Raw genomic sequence first — 16,917 nt, forward strand, 5'->3', positions numbered from 1 at the left:
GGAATCTTTCTGAAATTCACCAGGTACTTGGCATTCCTAACTGTTATTTGTAAACTTTCAAACTTTATTCACTCCTTCTCTCTAGTGATTTCTGAGCATTTGTTCTCTACAGGGACACAGTACATTTGTAGATCACAGGAAAATCCAATACTAGTGAAGTACCATGGTTCTTTCTGTATAATTACAGACAATTAGAAGCTGTCACTAGAACAATTAGTTTACAAATTGAAAACAGATAAACAACCTAAGCCATGTATCCACTTAGGGCTTGATCCCAGGAGCTTTCCATGCACAAAGCTCCCACTGAAATTCAGTGTAGAGCTCATGAGATCAGATCCTTATTTAGCAAAAGTCCAAAAAGGGCCAAAAGGAATTTGTCTAGATATGAGCGTCAAAGAACCTAGTTTAATAGGAACGGAGGGTGTGCAGTACCAGGCTCAACTGTTGCTATTGTTTGCAAGTGCAAACAGGAACTGCCTGTCAAGTAACTGAAACCTTCAGGCTCACAGGTACAGTTGCAGTTATACAGTAGACCAGTGGTCACCAACTGGTCGATCGCGATCGACGGTCGATCCTAGAGGATCTCCCAGTCGATCACGATCTCCGGCGGCACAGTGGGGCTGCCACTAAGAAAGGCTCCCTTCCTGTCCCAGCCCCATGGCGCTCCCGGAAGCAGCCAGCGCATCCCCGGGGGCAGGGGGCGAAGGGGTCTCCCTCCACACGCTGCTCCTGCTTGCAAGCACTGCCGCCGCGGTTCCCATTGGCCGGGAACGGGAAGCTGCGGCCAATGGAAACTGCGGGGGTGGTGCTTGCAGAGAGGGGCAGCGTGCGGAGCCACATGCCACCTGTCCCTACCCAGGATCCTCAGGGGCACATTGGCCCCTTCCAGGAGGAGCGTGGGGCCGGGGTAGGCAGGGAGACTGCCCTAGTAGCAGCCATGCTGCACCGCTGACCAGGAGCTGCCAGAGGTAAGTGCTGGCTGGTGGGAGGCTGCATCCCAAGCCCCAGCCCCCTCCCAGAGCCAGCACCCCGTATCCCCTCCTGCACCCCAACCCCCTACCCCAGGCTCAGCCCAGAGCCCCCTCCTACACTGCGAACCCCTCAGCTCCAGCCCAGAGCCCGCACCCCTTCCCAAACCCCTATCCCAGCCTGGTGAAAGTGAGTGGGTGGGGGGGTGGAGTGAATGGGGCGGGACTTTGGGGAAGGGGCAGGGACTCGGGGAAGGGGCAGTGTAGATCCTGGGTTGTCCTTAAATTCAAAAAATGATCTTGGGCATAAAAAGGTTTGAGAACAATGCAGTAGACAGAACACTTTAGTCCTTGTAGCGGTGACCTCTTCAGTGCAAGTAGCTGCTCTTGCCTTCTGCATTTCCTGAAGGGCGGATGTGTGGTGGGGAACTGTACAGTGACAGGGCAAGTTGGTGTATGAAAGCCAGATTCTTTGGCAATTATGTGTGTGTGTGTGTGTAATATTTCTATCTTGCAGGTCTGTTTAGCAAATAGCACTACCATTTGGACTGGATTCCTGTACATGTTTGCCAGTCTAAATACAACAAGAATGAAAGACTTGCAAAATGATATTTGCCATTTCTGTGCAGAGATTAACACAAGCTTTGCCTTGAAGTAGGTGCAATGTGAATTGATTCTTTTCCTCAAACATCGGTATAGCAGGATGGCAGTGAAAGTGTACTTAGCCTTGTTGTCAGGATTTTTTTTTAAAACATTGTAGCTCAGTGGGCCAGATCCTCATCTGTAAATTGGCATACCTCCATTGACAAGATAGAGCTATGTTGATTTACGCAGACTGAGACTCTGGGCCATTATTTCTAAGGGTGAAAGAAGCCAAGGTTGGACAGAAGACAAACTGACCCAAAAATTAGCCTGGAATTAAAACTTTTTTTTTCACATTGCAACAAATATCCTGTTTATAGCCCTTTCTCAGTTTTATTATTTATATATTTTACTACTGTCTATTCAACTTCTTGGTGTTTATAAAATTGTTTGGACAAGAGAACTATATAACAGTATGAGTTCACAGTGGTGCTTCTTCCATCTCTCTCCTCATATGGGAAATATTGATACAAACTGCAAAACAAACTTTATTTAAAAAGAACAGGCAAGGTCCTGAACGAATATAAATGAGTATAGTGCCGCTGAAATCAATGGCTCCATGACAGTGGTGGGCAACCAGCGGCACGTCAGGGTAATCCGCTGGCGAGCCGCGACAGTTTGTTTGCATTGACTGTCCGCAGGCACGTCCGCCCACAGCTCCCAGTGGCCAATGGGAGCTGTGGGAAGTGGGGGAGGGCTGCAGGTTGCCCACCACTGCTCTGATGAAGATTCACACCAGCTCACCAAGTATATATAAAATTACTACTGTTTACCCTTAAGAGTAGAAGAATCATAGATGGAAAAGACCTATTAGGTCATCTAGTCCATCCTCTTTTGCCAAGACAGGATTGTTCCCTTTCCTGCATTACACACGATCTCTACTGCTTTGTTCCTATCTAGTTTTAAATGTCTCAGGCAATAGTTCTCTTCCATTAAAAGTCCATTCCCCGGTATAATGCGTCTTGAGTAGGATTTTCAAAAGCACTCAGCATTGCCTTAACGCTGCTCCTATAGAAATCGTTGGGAGCCACTGACTTCAATGGAAACAGCATTAGACCAATGCTAAGCCTTTTACTCTTCCTTGTTATGCCTAAGAAATGCTTTCCTGCTCTTGAGCCTAAATTCTCCTTTGCTTATTTTCCTTCCATTATTTCTAATAATTGCCCTGGAAGTCCCCAGAGATGCTTCTCTCTTTCCCCTGGGTTTTCACCCTTAAAATGCATAGACAGTTGTTTAAGATTTCGTTCAATAATGTTTCAAGTTCTCTTTTTAAAAAGGGTGCTCTGGAAAAGAAAAAGGCAAAGAATTATGCAGTCAGTAGAAAGTTCCAGCTGGATGACAACAGTATAAAAGTTGCCTCTCACCTTGCGTGTTAATCTTCTCTTTATCTCCCGTTTTTCCTCCTGCTCCTCTTGCTCATTCCGAGCTAGAAAAAGATTTACATGATTCTAGACTGTTGGCATGATCAAAATGCACAGTATGCAACAAATAAGACTCTACATCAGTATACTTATGGTTAGGGCCCTCCAAATTCAGGGCCCATTTTGGTCAATTTCACAGTCATAGAATTTTAAAAATCGTAAATTTCATGGTTTCAGCTTTTTAAATCTGAAATGTCACGGTTTTATAATTGTAGCGGTCCTGACCCAAAAAGGAGTTGTGTGTGTGTGTGTCACAAGGTTATTGTAGCGGGGGGTTGCGGTATTGCTACCTTTTGATGCTGCTGCTGCTGGTGGCACTGCCATCAGAGCTGGGCAGCTGGAGAGCGGCAGCTGCTGGCCGGGATCCCAGCTCTGCAGGCAGAGTCACCACCGCCAGCAGCGTGGAAGTAAGGATGACATGGTATGGTATTGCCACCCTTACTTTTGCACTGCTGCTGGCTGGGTGCCTGGCCAGCAGCCACCGCTCTCCGACCGCTTAGCTCTGCAGGCAGTGCAGAAGTAAGGCTGGCAATACTGTGACCCCCTTAAAATAACCTTGTAACCCCCCTGCCACTCCTTTTTGGGTCAGGACCCCCAACTTGAGAAACACAGGACCCCCAACTTGAGAAACACTGGTCTCCCCCATGAAATGTGTATAATATAGGGTAAAAGCACACAACAGACCAGATTTCATGAGGAAAACCAGATTTCACAGTCTATAGCGTGTTTTTCATGACCGTGAATTTGGTAGGGCCCTACTTATGTTTCATGGCTTGACAAATGCAGAGAAAGTGCTTCTGGGAACAGCAAAATTCCCTACACACTTGCTACTGCACTTCCTTCTGTGCCTCATGAAATATCCACATCTTCTGCCTCAGTATCACTATGAATTTTACTTCTTTGTGTGTTTCACTTTCTAGCATTACCAAGCATACAGCCAGTGCTTCAGAAACCACTGTCTGCATTCTGGTGGCCTAGCGGTGGACAGTGATATTACAGCTAGCCTCTGAGAAGAACAGGCTGAGAGGGCAGGAGTTCGGGAGAAAGCAGAAATATTTTTTCCCTGGCCACAGAATAATTTGTCCACAGCTACTCAGTGGAGGGTCTGGAAATGAAACTCACAATAGGGGTACTGGGTAAAGTCCCAGGCACAGCACACAGAATAGCCCGCCATTATCTGAGCTATTGTCTAACAGAGTGGTGAGAAGGGCCTTCTGATACAGGCCTTGCATAGCAACAGCCAACACTGGGGACAACACGCTTTACAAACTAAAACCAAATAGGCCACGTGGCAATTTCTTACCAAGACAAGCCTGTGTCACAAAGGCTCAGGAAAGTAATATCTAGCACTGCCAGCTCTATTAAACTTTCACAAGCCCCACTGATCCCTAAACTTAAAAAATAGGCTGAGGGCAAAACTTTCCAAAGCTCTTAAAAGTCACATTTTCAAAAGTGACTTAGGCACTTACAAGTCTAAATCTCACTGAAAGTCAGTGAGATGTAGGAATTTAAACAATGGGATGTAGGCTCCTAAGTCAGTTAGCGCTTGTCTTCACTGAGGGGTTAACCCAAGTTAATTCTGCAGTGAGACCATATCCTTATTTACACTCTTTTTGAAAAGCTTACGCCATTGTCTAGGCACAATCATAATACACAGATAGCTTAGGTAACTAAGCAATAAGCCACAAGAAAATGTTCATTACTGAGCTGTTGGAGCGGACTCTTAAGGCTGAGCACCTTCAATGAGTCAAGAAATAATAATAATATACTATTACTTTACACATACAGTCTATTGTATACAGTGCCTTTCATCCAAGGATCTCAAAGTATTTTACAATTGTGGGTAAATATTACCCCTGTTTTAGAGAAAGGGAAACTAAGGGCTGTTCTACACACAGTTGGAGCACTGATTTAACTGAACGGGTGCTGGAACCAATGTAGCTCAATCCGGGCAAATCCCTACTGTGGGTATTCTTAAAACTTTCAGTTACCAGCTGAATTAAGTTAAGCCAATTTAAGGCACTCAAACTAATCTAAAAGTGTCCACACCTGGAGTTTATTTAAAACGATGCAATTAAACTGGTGTTCAAAGTGGGCATAGACCAGCCGTATGGCGCAGAGAAACTATTTGACTTGTCCACGATCACAGAGCAAATTGGAGGCAGAGCTAGGATTAGAAACCGGGTCTCCTGATTCCCAGTCTGAGGCTCTAACCAGTACAGGAGAAATCCTGGCCCCAGTGAAGTCAGTTGCAAAATTCCCACCAACTTCAGTGGGACCAGGATTTCCCACTAAAAATGCAGCAATTCAATACATGTTGTGCATGATCGTCTCCTATTATAATAGGGCTCTTTAATTTCAAATGGCAGATTTCCAGTAATACTTTTAAAATAAAATTTTCTGGAGGAAGGAATTTCATGCAATAGCAGAAGGATAAGGAGACAGCAGGGGACAGACCCCAAGCACCTTTTCTATACTATTTCGAATACATGTATTGCTCAATTGTTGCTCTTTTTCTTCGGTTTTTTTTTTTAAGTTTCCTGCATAGTTTCTCCCTCCAATCAGTCTCCAGTCAGACTGATTTATTGTTCCACACAAAATCTAAGGAGCTGATCTTGTCAACAGTTTACTAACAGAAACAGTGCCATGGAGTAAATCTTTGAAGGATCAGGCTGTGAACTGGGAGAGGTAAACAGCTTCTAACAGGGCTCGGAATAGAACAAATTGGCTGGAAGGCTACAAATAAGTGTCTGAAAGGGCAGAAATGAGGCTTCTTAACAACTGCACTATTTTTCCTGTCTCCTTGTTTCCTTTAGCCCAGTTACCAAGCTGTAGAGACAACTGGGTAGGGTGAAACCTTTACCAAGTGAAAGCTGGTCATTGGCAATTGTCCTTGTCTGAAGCCAGAAAGTGATTTCTTTATTTTAAAACATGGCTAAAATTGATGAAGTCCTTTTAGATCTACAGAGCTTACAAAACTGTTGCTTTGTGTGTTTTGTTTTAAGTGGTCAGGAGATTTTCTCTTTCTCTCTAGCCTCTTTATGTGAGAAGAACTGGAATTTTCAGGTCTGATGTCAGTGCCAGTGTGACATTTTGACTGAAATCGTGTCAGACCCATCAGATCCAATCTCATTGCCTTTTTACAGGGAATTCATGCTCATTGAAGGTGCCAACCTGGCATCCTTAAAAGCTGAAGTCCTGTATTCATCACAGATACAGTCACCATGCAAGTTTCCTCATAAACTAATGCGTCTCACCCATGCCATAGAAGGACCCTCCGCATGGGTGAGCATCAGTTCAGCCTTCACACTTATCCAGCACACAAAACTACAGAGTGCTGTGTTCCTCACCCAAGCTGCTTCCTGCCCGTGACTCTTATTTAAGTCAATGGGAGTTGAGGGCATGTGGCATTTCATGGGAGGCCCTCAGCTTCTCTTCTCAGACAACCATAAGTTTACTAGTGCCGTCTGTGGCCGTGGGTTTTATGCTATGAGTACCTGTGCTTTTGGAATTAGATCAGCAAGACTATCTTATTCATTCCGTCATAGTGGGGCTAGGAAATGGACAGGTGATGTTTGCATGAGCAAAGACTGGATGAGTCAATAAATTTTGCCTCCTTTTGTTTTCCCCCCTGGAACGGAAACTGACATATAAGAACACAGTGATGTCAACCGTGACAAGTGCATCAAGGAAATTTCAGCTCTAACCACAGAGGAAAACCAACTTACTTAACTTTGAAAAACACCACGTGTTCATTTACTGTATTGTAAATTGGGCTAATAAAAATAGTTTCACTTGTTTGGGATAAGAACTTTGGACTTAATTTTCTTGTTTCACATCATCTATCTGTCCATCTATCTATGTTCTTATATATTTATTTAAATTGCGTCACTGAACTATTCAAGGGGGAGTGAACGATGCTGTCTTGTAATGCTGACCATACTGGTATCTGATGCTCCTTAGTTTGGATTTTTAATATTTGATGTTTTCATTACATAATATTTCAATAATTTGTTCATCACGCAGGTGCTTCAGCAAAGGTGTGAGGTGATTTATAAATACAATTATTATGTAACAATTTCCCCCCAAGTATTTAGGAAATTTTTCATTTACCAAGACATATGGAGTTCTATGGCAGATCTATGTTTTATTTAGGTGTCGAAATGTAGTTCTAGATTTAGGATAATAGTTTCAAATGCACTTAAGTCACTTAGGAGCCTAAGACCCATTTTACAAAAAATCCCTAAATGACTCAGGGGGATGAGTCCCACTGAGATTTAGGTTCCTAAATGACTTGGGCACTTTTGAAAATTTTACCTGTAACAGCCCTATCTTTAGATACCTAGGTTTTTAAATGTTGGCCATTAAGTCTATGGTTCAGACAATGCTGCCAAAGCTGCAGCCTGACCCCCCGACTCCTACCGCACCAGTACCAGTGTGGTGGTTACTGGTCATGCTCCAGTGCCAGGAGATGTGTGGTATCAGATGGTTCATGCTGACTGGGAATTCTGGGGTGATAATATGAGCTCTCTGGAGAATCTGGTTCTGGTAGGGTGACCAGATGTCCCGATTTTATAGGGACAGTCCGATTTTTGGGTCTTTTTCTTATATAGGCTCCTATTACCCCCCACACCTTGTCCCGATTTTTCACATTTGCTGTCTGGTTACCCTAGGTTCTGGACACTTCGCCTCTTTTTCCAGTCATTTTCCCCAGGAGACTCCCTCCACCTGACATGACATAGAAGTTTAGAGAATATAGTAGGAGATGACACACTCATAAGTGAATGATGACCCCATATCTGCTTAAATTGGCTCTGATAGCTAATCTAATCTTCTCTCTAGATCAGCGGTGGGCAAACTACTGCCCGCGGGCCGGATCTGGTGCATCAGGGCTTTAGATCTGGCAGGCGGGATTGCCCCCTGTGGTGCCGCAGGGCCCACGCCACTCTCAGAAGCGGCCGGCACCACGTCCCTGCAGCCTGGGGGGGCGCAGGGGCAGAGGGCTCCGTGCGTTGCCCTTGCCTCCAGGCACCGCCCCCCGTAGCTTCCATTGGCCGGGAACGGGGAACTGCAGCCAATGGGAGCTTCGGGGGAGGTACCTGGAGGCGTGGGAAGGGCAGCGTGCAGAGTCCTGTGTCCCTCTCATCCCCCAGGGGCTGTGCAGGCCTGGGGCTAGGGCAGGCAGGCAGGGAGCCTGCCCTGGCCCTGGTGCATGCTGCTGCCACGGCCCTGGTGCATGCTGCTGCCACCCCGGAGCCACTTTAGGTAAGCAGTGCCGGGCCGGAGCCTGAACCCCTCCTGCACCCCGCCCCCAACTCCTTGCCTGCACCTTATACCCCTCCTACACCCCAACCCCTTGCCCTGAGCCCCCTGTCGCACCCCACACCCCTCCTGTACCCCAACCCCCTGCCCTGAGCCCCCTGCCGCACCCCGCACCCTTCCTGCACCCCAGCCCCTGGCCCTGAGCCCCTGCCGCACCCCTCCTGAACCCCAACCCCCTGCCCTGAACTCCTCCCGCAGTCTGCACCCCTCCTGCACCCCTTCCCTGAGCTCCCTCCTGCATTCCGCACCCCAACCCATTTCCCTGAGCCCCCTCCTACACCCCGCACTGCTCCTCTGCCCCAGTCCTTTTCCCTGAGCCCGTTCCTGCACACCGCATCCCCTCCCACACCCCGCACTCCCTCCTGCACTCTAACCCCCTGCCCTGGCCCTGCATACAATTTCTCCACCCAGATATGGCCCTCGGCCAAAAAAAGTTTGCCCATCCCTGCTCTAGATCTATAGCTATTTGTCTATTCATGTGCCATATTTACAGAAAACCAATCACTGCAGTGCCAGCACATTTTATTCCCTAACTGCACCACTAAAATATGTTAGAAATTTGATTTCATGGTATTTAATCAATTAATTTTACTAATTTCTAGAGAGCTAATCACCCATTACATGCCTCTAGGATTATGTTCAATGTAGAAATTAAAAAACAACAATGAATATACAATGTTTAACAATGGGATCCTATCTAAAGACACACTAAGGAATTTAAATGCATTATTTTACAATATTTTTTTCTTGTAACTTTTTAAAAATACTCTAGTTCCATGCTCCAGAAAGGATGCAGGATACATCACCCAAGCAAGAGTGTCAGTGAAAATTGTATTCCTGCTGTTCTCTGCTTTCTTGCTAGTTACCTTCAAACAAACAGCTTTATCTTTTTTATATTTAAAATCATTTTACTTTGATAAAAAATAACTGCCATACTTTTTCAATATCTGATTCGTTCACCAGAACAACTTGTTTCAGATTCCATCTTCCTCTCCTTGAAATCAGTGGTAAACTGGAACAGGATCAGGCTGTCTGGGTGTTTTTTGTGGCTTTAAAATATCATTAATTACTTTAGGGATGTTGCAACTCCCCATAGGTTTGTTTGTTTAAAGGATCAATACAGATTAGAATTTAGAAACTGTGGGCTAAATCCTGAAGTCTTTACTGGATTTCCATGGGAGGTTTGCCTGTGTGAGAACTTTGGAAGATGACCCTCAGTTTGAATTTTCTTCTCAGACTGCTTATACTGGTTATCTTACTGAATGTCTTTTTTACAGTCATTCCCACCCAACCATAGCTCTTATATATATTATTACTTATTTGTGATATAGCTACAGACTTGATTTGGTGCTTTATAAAAGACATTGAGCAGCTACCAAGTTCAATTCCGAATGGTACAAATGCTTACGTTTCAGAATGTTCCTCTGCTCCAGTTCCTCAGCAGTGGGCCTCTGGCTCAGTCGTCTGCGAAAAAAATCCAGGATCAGTTTTTGGACCATATCACATCCTCCTTAGTTCAATGTGTATAAGAGCGACTTTGCGGCGCAAAAGGCAGAGAGTGGGACAATGACATTGCTCCATTATCTACACAGTATGTCCACACACTGCGTGATATTATGGCGTATACTTTGCTCTTCTATTTCCAACCCACAAAAACCAAAATGTGTTGTGTCATGTTAGACATGTGACCTTCCCACTCCCACCCTGGGCAAGCCTGCTAAAAGGTAGGCTGTGCAGATTTCTTCACTTAATTTCCTTCCTTTCATGACTGTTTCCTGACTTCCACAAATATGACAAGTTTAGTTCTAGCTCCCTCCCTCCCTGCCCTCCAGTCTGCTGTGTGTGAGCCTCCCGACTGTACCCAGCTCGTCCAATCAGAGTTTGAACACAAAGCCAGTCCCCAGAAACAAGGAGGCATGGTTAGGCTTCGCAGACTGCAGAACAATAGCAGCTCTTCTCCTCCTCCTCCATTCTCACTCCCTCCTTGGACAGCTTTATTAAATGTACTAATTACAAATGAACATGAATTGAAATCACTTGGCAGTCAACCTGTATGTAATACAGTCACAACAAATAAGATCTAATTACAAAATGGGGACTGCAAACAGAAGCAATCAGAAAACTCCGACTGGAAAGCAAGAGAGCGCAGCGGAAAGGGGTATTAGAAAAACAAAGAAAACCAGCAAGATGACCTCAGAAATTAACATTTGTTGTGACTGCTCTTACATCCACTGAAGTCAATGGGAGTCTTGTCACTGCTTCCAATGGGAGCAGTAACAGAACATTAATCACCATCCAAAACATGAACTTGGGGCCTGATCCTGTGCTGAGTACCTTCCACACACAATGCAGTCATTTACATCAGGGAAATTGATGACTCTCATTTAAATAAATGGAAGCTGAGGCCGCCTGATACGATGTAGGCTCAGGGCTACTGTCTGACAAAGTTCAGGAAATGATTTCAGGCTTCTCAGAACAAACTGGCCCCCCATCCGCAGCTGCAGCCAAAGACTGCACAGCACATCACAGGAGGGGAGTGCAGCAGTATCTTCAAATCATCTTTGCACTCCATTGATCCCGGAGCTACTGTGTGCCAATCCGGTACCCAGGCATAAATTACAGCAGCCTGGGGACTGCTCTTCATTGTGCTCATTCCCTGTGGCCTCAAGGAGTTGTTACAGCAGCTGGGATTCACAGCAGTGCTGGGACTTCCTCTAGGCATACACCCTATGCCAGATGCTTAGTGGGGAATATGCCAGAGGTACCACCACTCAGCTCTGTGAAGATTCCCATATGCAGGGGGTATAATCCCATGGCCAAATATGCTGGTTTTATGATTCATTTACACCACTGCAGCAGCCAAAAGTGACCTTAATGCAGTAGAGAATTAGGACCATTAGCTTGGTCTCTTTGCTATGGTTGACTGGACAATTACTTCATTGGAAAAGTGCTGAAAACGACAGAAACTCATCCTTAATTCAGAATGAATGAGTGTTTGTAAAGCACTCTGAAAATGGAAAGTGTTATTCAAACACTATTATTTATTATCATTATCCTTAAGATACAGTAACCGTTGCTAATGGGATGTTTAGATAGTTCACCTTAGTGTAAGGAGGCCATTAAAAGCAGTTTGTTACTAGCAGTGTGTGGGAATCAAAGAATAAAGTCACACTGTTTAGCTCGGCAATACGTAGCTCTGTTGACTGAGTTACATAATGCTTCTTGTGCATCACATTGTGACAGTTCTCAGGAAGATGCATCGGAGGAATGCTGAGGCCAAATTCCAGCCACTGAGCATCTGAGTTTTCCACAGGACAAACAGCACATGGTAAGAAAAAAGAGCAATCCCTGTGACTTTATGAGGAGGATGTTACTGTCAAGGGCCTTTTGCTCTCAGTAAAAAAACAAAATGGGATTAAAAAGGATCAGCTAAAAATCTCATATTTTTCAGACATCAGAGTAAGTGAAAGCTGGCCATTTCCGAGCACAGGGCCAAATCCTGTGACTTCAGTTTTTGGTTGAGTGAGGAATGAGTAAAAACTGATTTAAGCACTCGAGCATTTAAGTCATAATGAAAGATGTACTCTCGAGGGCAAATCCTTAACTGGCATAAATCAATGTAGCTTCACTGAAGCAATAGAACTACACTGATTTATACCAGCTGAGGGCCTGGCCCCTTGGCTTTATCTTCTGACAGGACCATCTGAAAAATTTAAATGGAGTCATGAGCACTATGCAACCTCTTCTGTAGTTTAGATTACCCAGCCTTTTGAGGCATGACCTCCTGAGGAGAGGGGAAATTTTCAGGAGACTGGGAGACAAAGCAAGAGTTTTGGTATAAAAGACTGGGTTTATACTGACAGAAGGGCCTGCCTTTAGATCCAGCAAATGGACCTGACCTTTGGTCCAAGCAAGGATCCAACCCTGCTGAAAGGCTGGAAGAACTTTGCCCTGTCAGACTCCTCCATTTGGTCAATAGACGACCACTGGTACATTCAGTGCATGATCCTTTGGCTATTTAATATGTTTTCTCTGTATGATTTTTTCCTTAAACAAATGTCCTCCGCTTTGAAAGAGCTGTGTGGTCACTTATAACCATTGGCATTCCCTGGTCACAGCCCTTGGAAAAAAAGCAAAGTGCAGGGGCTAGCCATTAGTCAGACCTGCCTGAGATAACTTCAGCCTAAAACCCGATCTGGGGAGAAAAGGAACACAGGTTCCTGCCCAGAAAGGTGCTGGCTGGAGGCCTGAGAGGGCATTCCTTGAGCTGATCATGGAGGGGGTCAAAGGTGCAGTTACCCTGAAACTGTGACATACCTTTCCCCAAAATGATAGCTAGATATTAAACAAATGCTGTTCATGGGATTCCAAAAGTTTTCTGCAATCCAATACTAAGTATAGGTGATTAGAAGAGAACTAGGGAAGAGAACAATAATCAAATCTCATGTTTCCACGCATATGTTAACTGTTGCAGAGGTCAGGAAAGAGCTGCCTTCACACCTCCTGGCCCAGCAGTGCACAAGTGGATAAGTGCATTTATGAGGCTCAGGAGTTTGTTCTGCAGCATCAGTTTTCACTTTCTTCTGCAGCATGGCTAGAAGTAGGATACCAAACTTGAGGGGTTTATTTTCCTATTGAGAATCAGCCTTCTCTAGTCAGTCTTCTCCAATTAGGATTTATGAGGTGGGGGAAAACACTGTCTTGTCAATTAATTAAGTTCTCAATTGCCTACATGCTAAACTGAAGGCTTCTCAAGGAAGGAATCCCTATCCAGAGAAGCACAATATTAAACATAAGACCTCTACACTTGTACAATTCCTGACAGAAAACTTCATTAAGATATTGTTAAAACTGAAAATGTGCCTGACACACACTCTCTTCCTTCAAGTTGTTCTTCCTGCCATTTCTCTTTGTTGCAGGTCTCTTGGTACCTTTCCTGACAATGCTTCTCCCTCTCTCTCTTTACTGATTTTTAATTTCCCAAGGAAACCCGTAAGGTGCATTTGCTGAATTTCAGCTATCAAATAACGACTATCTTTTGCCTTCCTGCTGATTTTAAACATTCAGCTCCAGTTAGATTTTTGCATTTGTGCAGGCAAATACAAGAGCATGAGTGAGGCAATGGCTAGAGCAAGCCAGAGCGGATGCAAGACCATATTCAACTCCAATGAAGATGAATTTAGAATGGGATTGGTTGGATAATGGATTTTTCCCTGTGGAAAATTTTGATTTTTGGAGAAAATGTGAATATTGAAACATTTGAAAAATGATTAAAAATGCCGCAGTGGTACCTTGTGGAATCTGTTGTTTGGTTGCCTCATGCTCCCATTCTTCTCTATTGGCTGGGCTCCTGGTCAGACTACAGTTCCCATGATTGCCAGTCTCCCCTCTTGGATAGCTACATGGGAGTCCCAGGTCCTGGTGCATCATGGTAGATGTAGTTTGGCTGGGAAGACCAGCCCATGGAGCAAAATGGGGATGTGAGGCAACCAAACTACAACTCCCATAAGGCACTGCAGCAGCCTATCCAAATTGAAATATTTTGATTTTTATGTGAAATATTCTGGGGTTTTTTGAATGAAAAACTGAAATTTTCTGTGAAAAATTGTGTTTACTCTAAAACCTATTTCCTGTTGAAAAACAGTTTTAATGGGAATTTTTTAACCAGCCCTAGTTTACACTGTTGGAAAGATTTTTAGCAAATCCAGTCAACAGTTTTTTGCTTTATTGCCTTGCTCAAACATCTGTGGATAGTCAAAAATATCGTAAAACTGGGCTTCTGAGTAAAGCCCCAAACCTGGGTTGCTTTGATTACTTCTTTTTCTAGACCTCCTTGAGGCCAAGCAAGTCAGCTTCTGTTTGAGACATCTCCAAAAGTTTATTAGTATTGGAAATTTTAAAGAATGGGTTAGACAAACACCTGTCTGGAATGATCTAGTTATTACTTAGTCCTGCCTTGAGTGCAGGGGACTGGAGTAGATGGTGTATTGAGGTCCATTCCAGCCGTACACTTCTATGTTTATCTTCTGTTCCAGCTCAGTAAGGAATTGTTTTATTATGATTTTGTTTTACTCTCAGGAGAAGTTACAGGTTATTCAAGAAAAGGTCTTTAAGATTTTTCAGAAAAGTATGGGCTGTTCAGAATGCATCAAATGATGTCTTCTAGAAAAAAAAATCACCATTCATAGTCAAAATGTAGATTCTCTTAATTTGCTATCCCTAAAAAAATAAGACAACTTTCTTGAGATTTTGCCTGTAATACATGGGGTTTATGTATTTAAAAAACTAAAAAAAACCCCCACAAACCCCAAGCTCGACACTGTCTAATGTCCTGATAGATGTAATCTTTGCTAGAACATCCATACACACTGAATCTAGTCCAAAAAATGGAATGAACGGATAGGTGTATAACTGGATACAAATGGAGCTGTATGACTGCTTGAACAATGACATATTCAGGCCCATAATCTTCAATAAAATCACAGGTATATCACATCACCAACCCAATAAAGTCCCTTTTTGAAAATGAACGTCCTTTTTACACGATGAATATCACAGCCAGGCACTCAGTATTTTCTTGGAGAATTATTGCATTTCTCAGGGCTGTCAAAAGATGAAGCCGTAGCCTAGCACAAAAGGCAGGCACTAAGGCCCTGATCGTCTTCCCACTGAAATTAACAACAAAACTCCCTTTGATTTCTGTCATTCGGGATCAGGTTTTAGTCCTCATCCCCAAATGGAACACCCTTTACGCCTTACTGTTTCATTAAAAAAGAATAACAGAAGTATAACAATTGCATCCACAATGCAATAATAACTCTACAGCAATAACATCTCCCTCTGGGGAAACTCTGAGTACTCAAATTCCTAATCTTTGAAAGGAGAGTGCCTACTATGAATTAGCTAATTCAAAAATATATTTCATGGGCAACAAAATAAAAACACTTTACAATGGCTGGCTGGGGATCTAAGATGTGCTAGATGGCTATCAGATGAATATTAGGACCCATAATAATAAAGCAAACATGTTATTCTAAAATGCTAGAGATCTTGTTCAATTGTACTCTTATTGTACACACCATATCGCAGAAAGAAAATGAGTTCCCCAGACACAGAAACACTGGTCCAAAATCTAATTTTACAAGTCTAGCATGAGTAGCAATAATCCAGAACCAGGATTAGAGCTCAGGATTTCCTGTCTTCCTGCCCTCAGTTCAATTAATTACAATGCATTACCTGTAGAATAAAAAGGCACTATGAGGATTATGCAGAGGTTAGTAGATCTTCTTCTCATGTTCCCAGGCCAAGGTCACAACTTTGGTTTAGTAGATCTGTCCTCTAATTAATTTTGGGCCTCTCTAAATCTGTGCTGTGCATGAACACACTTTTCTTTTCAGGAACAGGCCTCTAAATGTATGTTTTTAATAAAAGTTTTGGAGGGCGAGAACCTCATGGATACTCAGTTATTGCCCCTCTCTTCTTTATACGTTCCTCCTTGTGACTCAGAATTCTCTGTTTCCCCCCATAAATATCACAGCTTAGAAAGCCCTTTGCTGTCCTCTATTTTACTTTTATTTGGTTTTCGTATACTGCTGTGGCGATCTAATACTTGGAGGCTCCACTGTGAAACCATCTGGTTCCTGGTGTAACTGCAGTGGAGTCACTGATTATCCGCTGTCTAATAGCCTCCTGTGCAGTCCTTTGGACTGTTCTCGTAAATAAAGGGATAGATGATGGGACCTAGAACCTTTCAACTCTCAGTCACTTGTTCAAATCCAGCTAAGGGTAATAGTAACTAAAGTCACGTTCATCTGATGGTTGTTTGGCAGTGTATGTGAAATGCACTAATGGTCTCTCTCCAACCCCAGGTAAGTAGGTGTTTCACATCACAAAAGCCATAATCCCATTAGCACACTTGCTGGAAGACTCAACACAGAGGGCAAAGACTGAATGGGTATGGAAAGAGAAGAACCCTGTCACCTATAGAGATGATTCATTCAGTGAAGGCCGAGACCTGTTGGTGGCCATTGTGGATTTACTATGGCTCCCCCTGCTAAGTGTGTTCTGTGAATAAATAGATGCCTTCCATTTCTAGTGTTGCCAATATTCAATTAGCTTTTTTTTTTAAAAAGGTCTCTATAAAGGGCATATAACTATTCACTACTTCATTTATTCATGTGTTCCTTAAGTACAAATATGTCCATCCAAAATGAGGAATCACATATTGGGAATTCTATCAGTTATAATCCATACACTCAATACTTCAGTACTTGTACTGCTTAATGCTGCAAAATCTCCACTGTTATTACAGCAAATACAGACTATTCAAAGAAAACAGGCAAATGGAGTTGTTCTGTGTACCCTCTGACAAAATTAGTTCACACTGAAAAGATTTGTCAGTGCCAGGGATGAACAATGGCATACAATCAGTAAAAATCACTTAATAAATCAAAATTAACTCAAAACAATTAGTTTTAGATTCCAGTGATATCATAAAGAAACATCACCTTCCAAACATTAAGACAGAAATTAGTCTGTTCATTGATTCTTATTCTTCACAAGAA

General features: G+C 43.5%; 1 protein-coding gene across 8 annotated transcripts in view; it reads right to left on the bottom strand.

Annotated features, from left to right (window-relative positions):
• Positions 1 to 16,917, bottom strand: part of PHACTR1 (phosphatase and actin regulator 1) — a 430,561-nt gene that overhangs the window by 24,514 nt on the left and 389,130 nt on the right. For all 8 annotated transcript variants that reach the window (XM_084619601.1, XM_084619600.1, XM_084619598.1 and 5 more), the window contains 2 exons: positions 9,762 to 9,817; positions 2,975 to 3,036 (listed from right to left, as the gene is read on the bottom strand). In XM_084619601.1, coding sequence (XP_084475727.1) covers positions 2,975 to 3,036; positions 9,762 to 9,817 — 118 coding nt within the window. The remainder of the gene's footprint in view (positions 1 to 2,974; positions 3,037 to 9,761; positions 9,818 to 16,917) is intronic.

Source organism: Lepidochelys olivacea, assembly GCF_965140295.1.
Source record: "Lepidochelys olivacea isolate rLepOli2 genome assembly, chromosome: 2".
NCBI lineage: Eukaryota > Metazoa > Chordata > Testudines > Cheloniidae > Lepidochelys > Lepidochelys olivacea.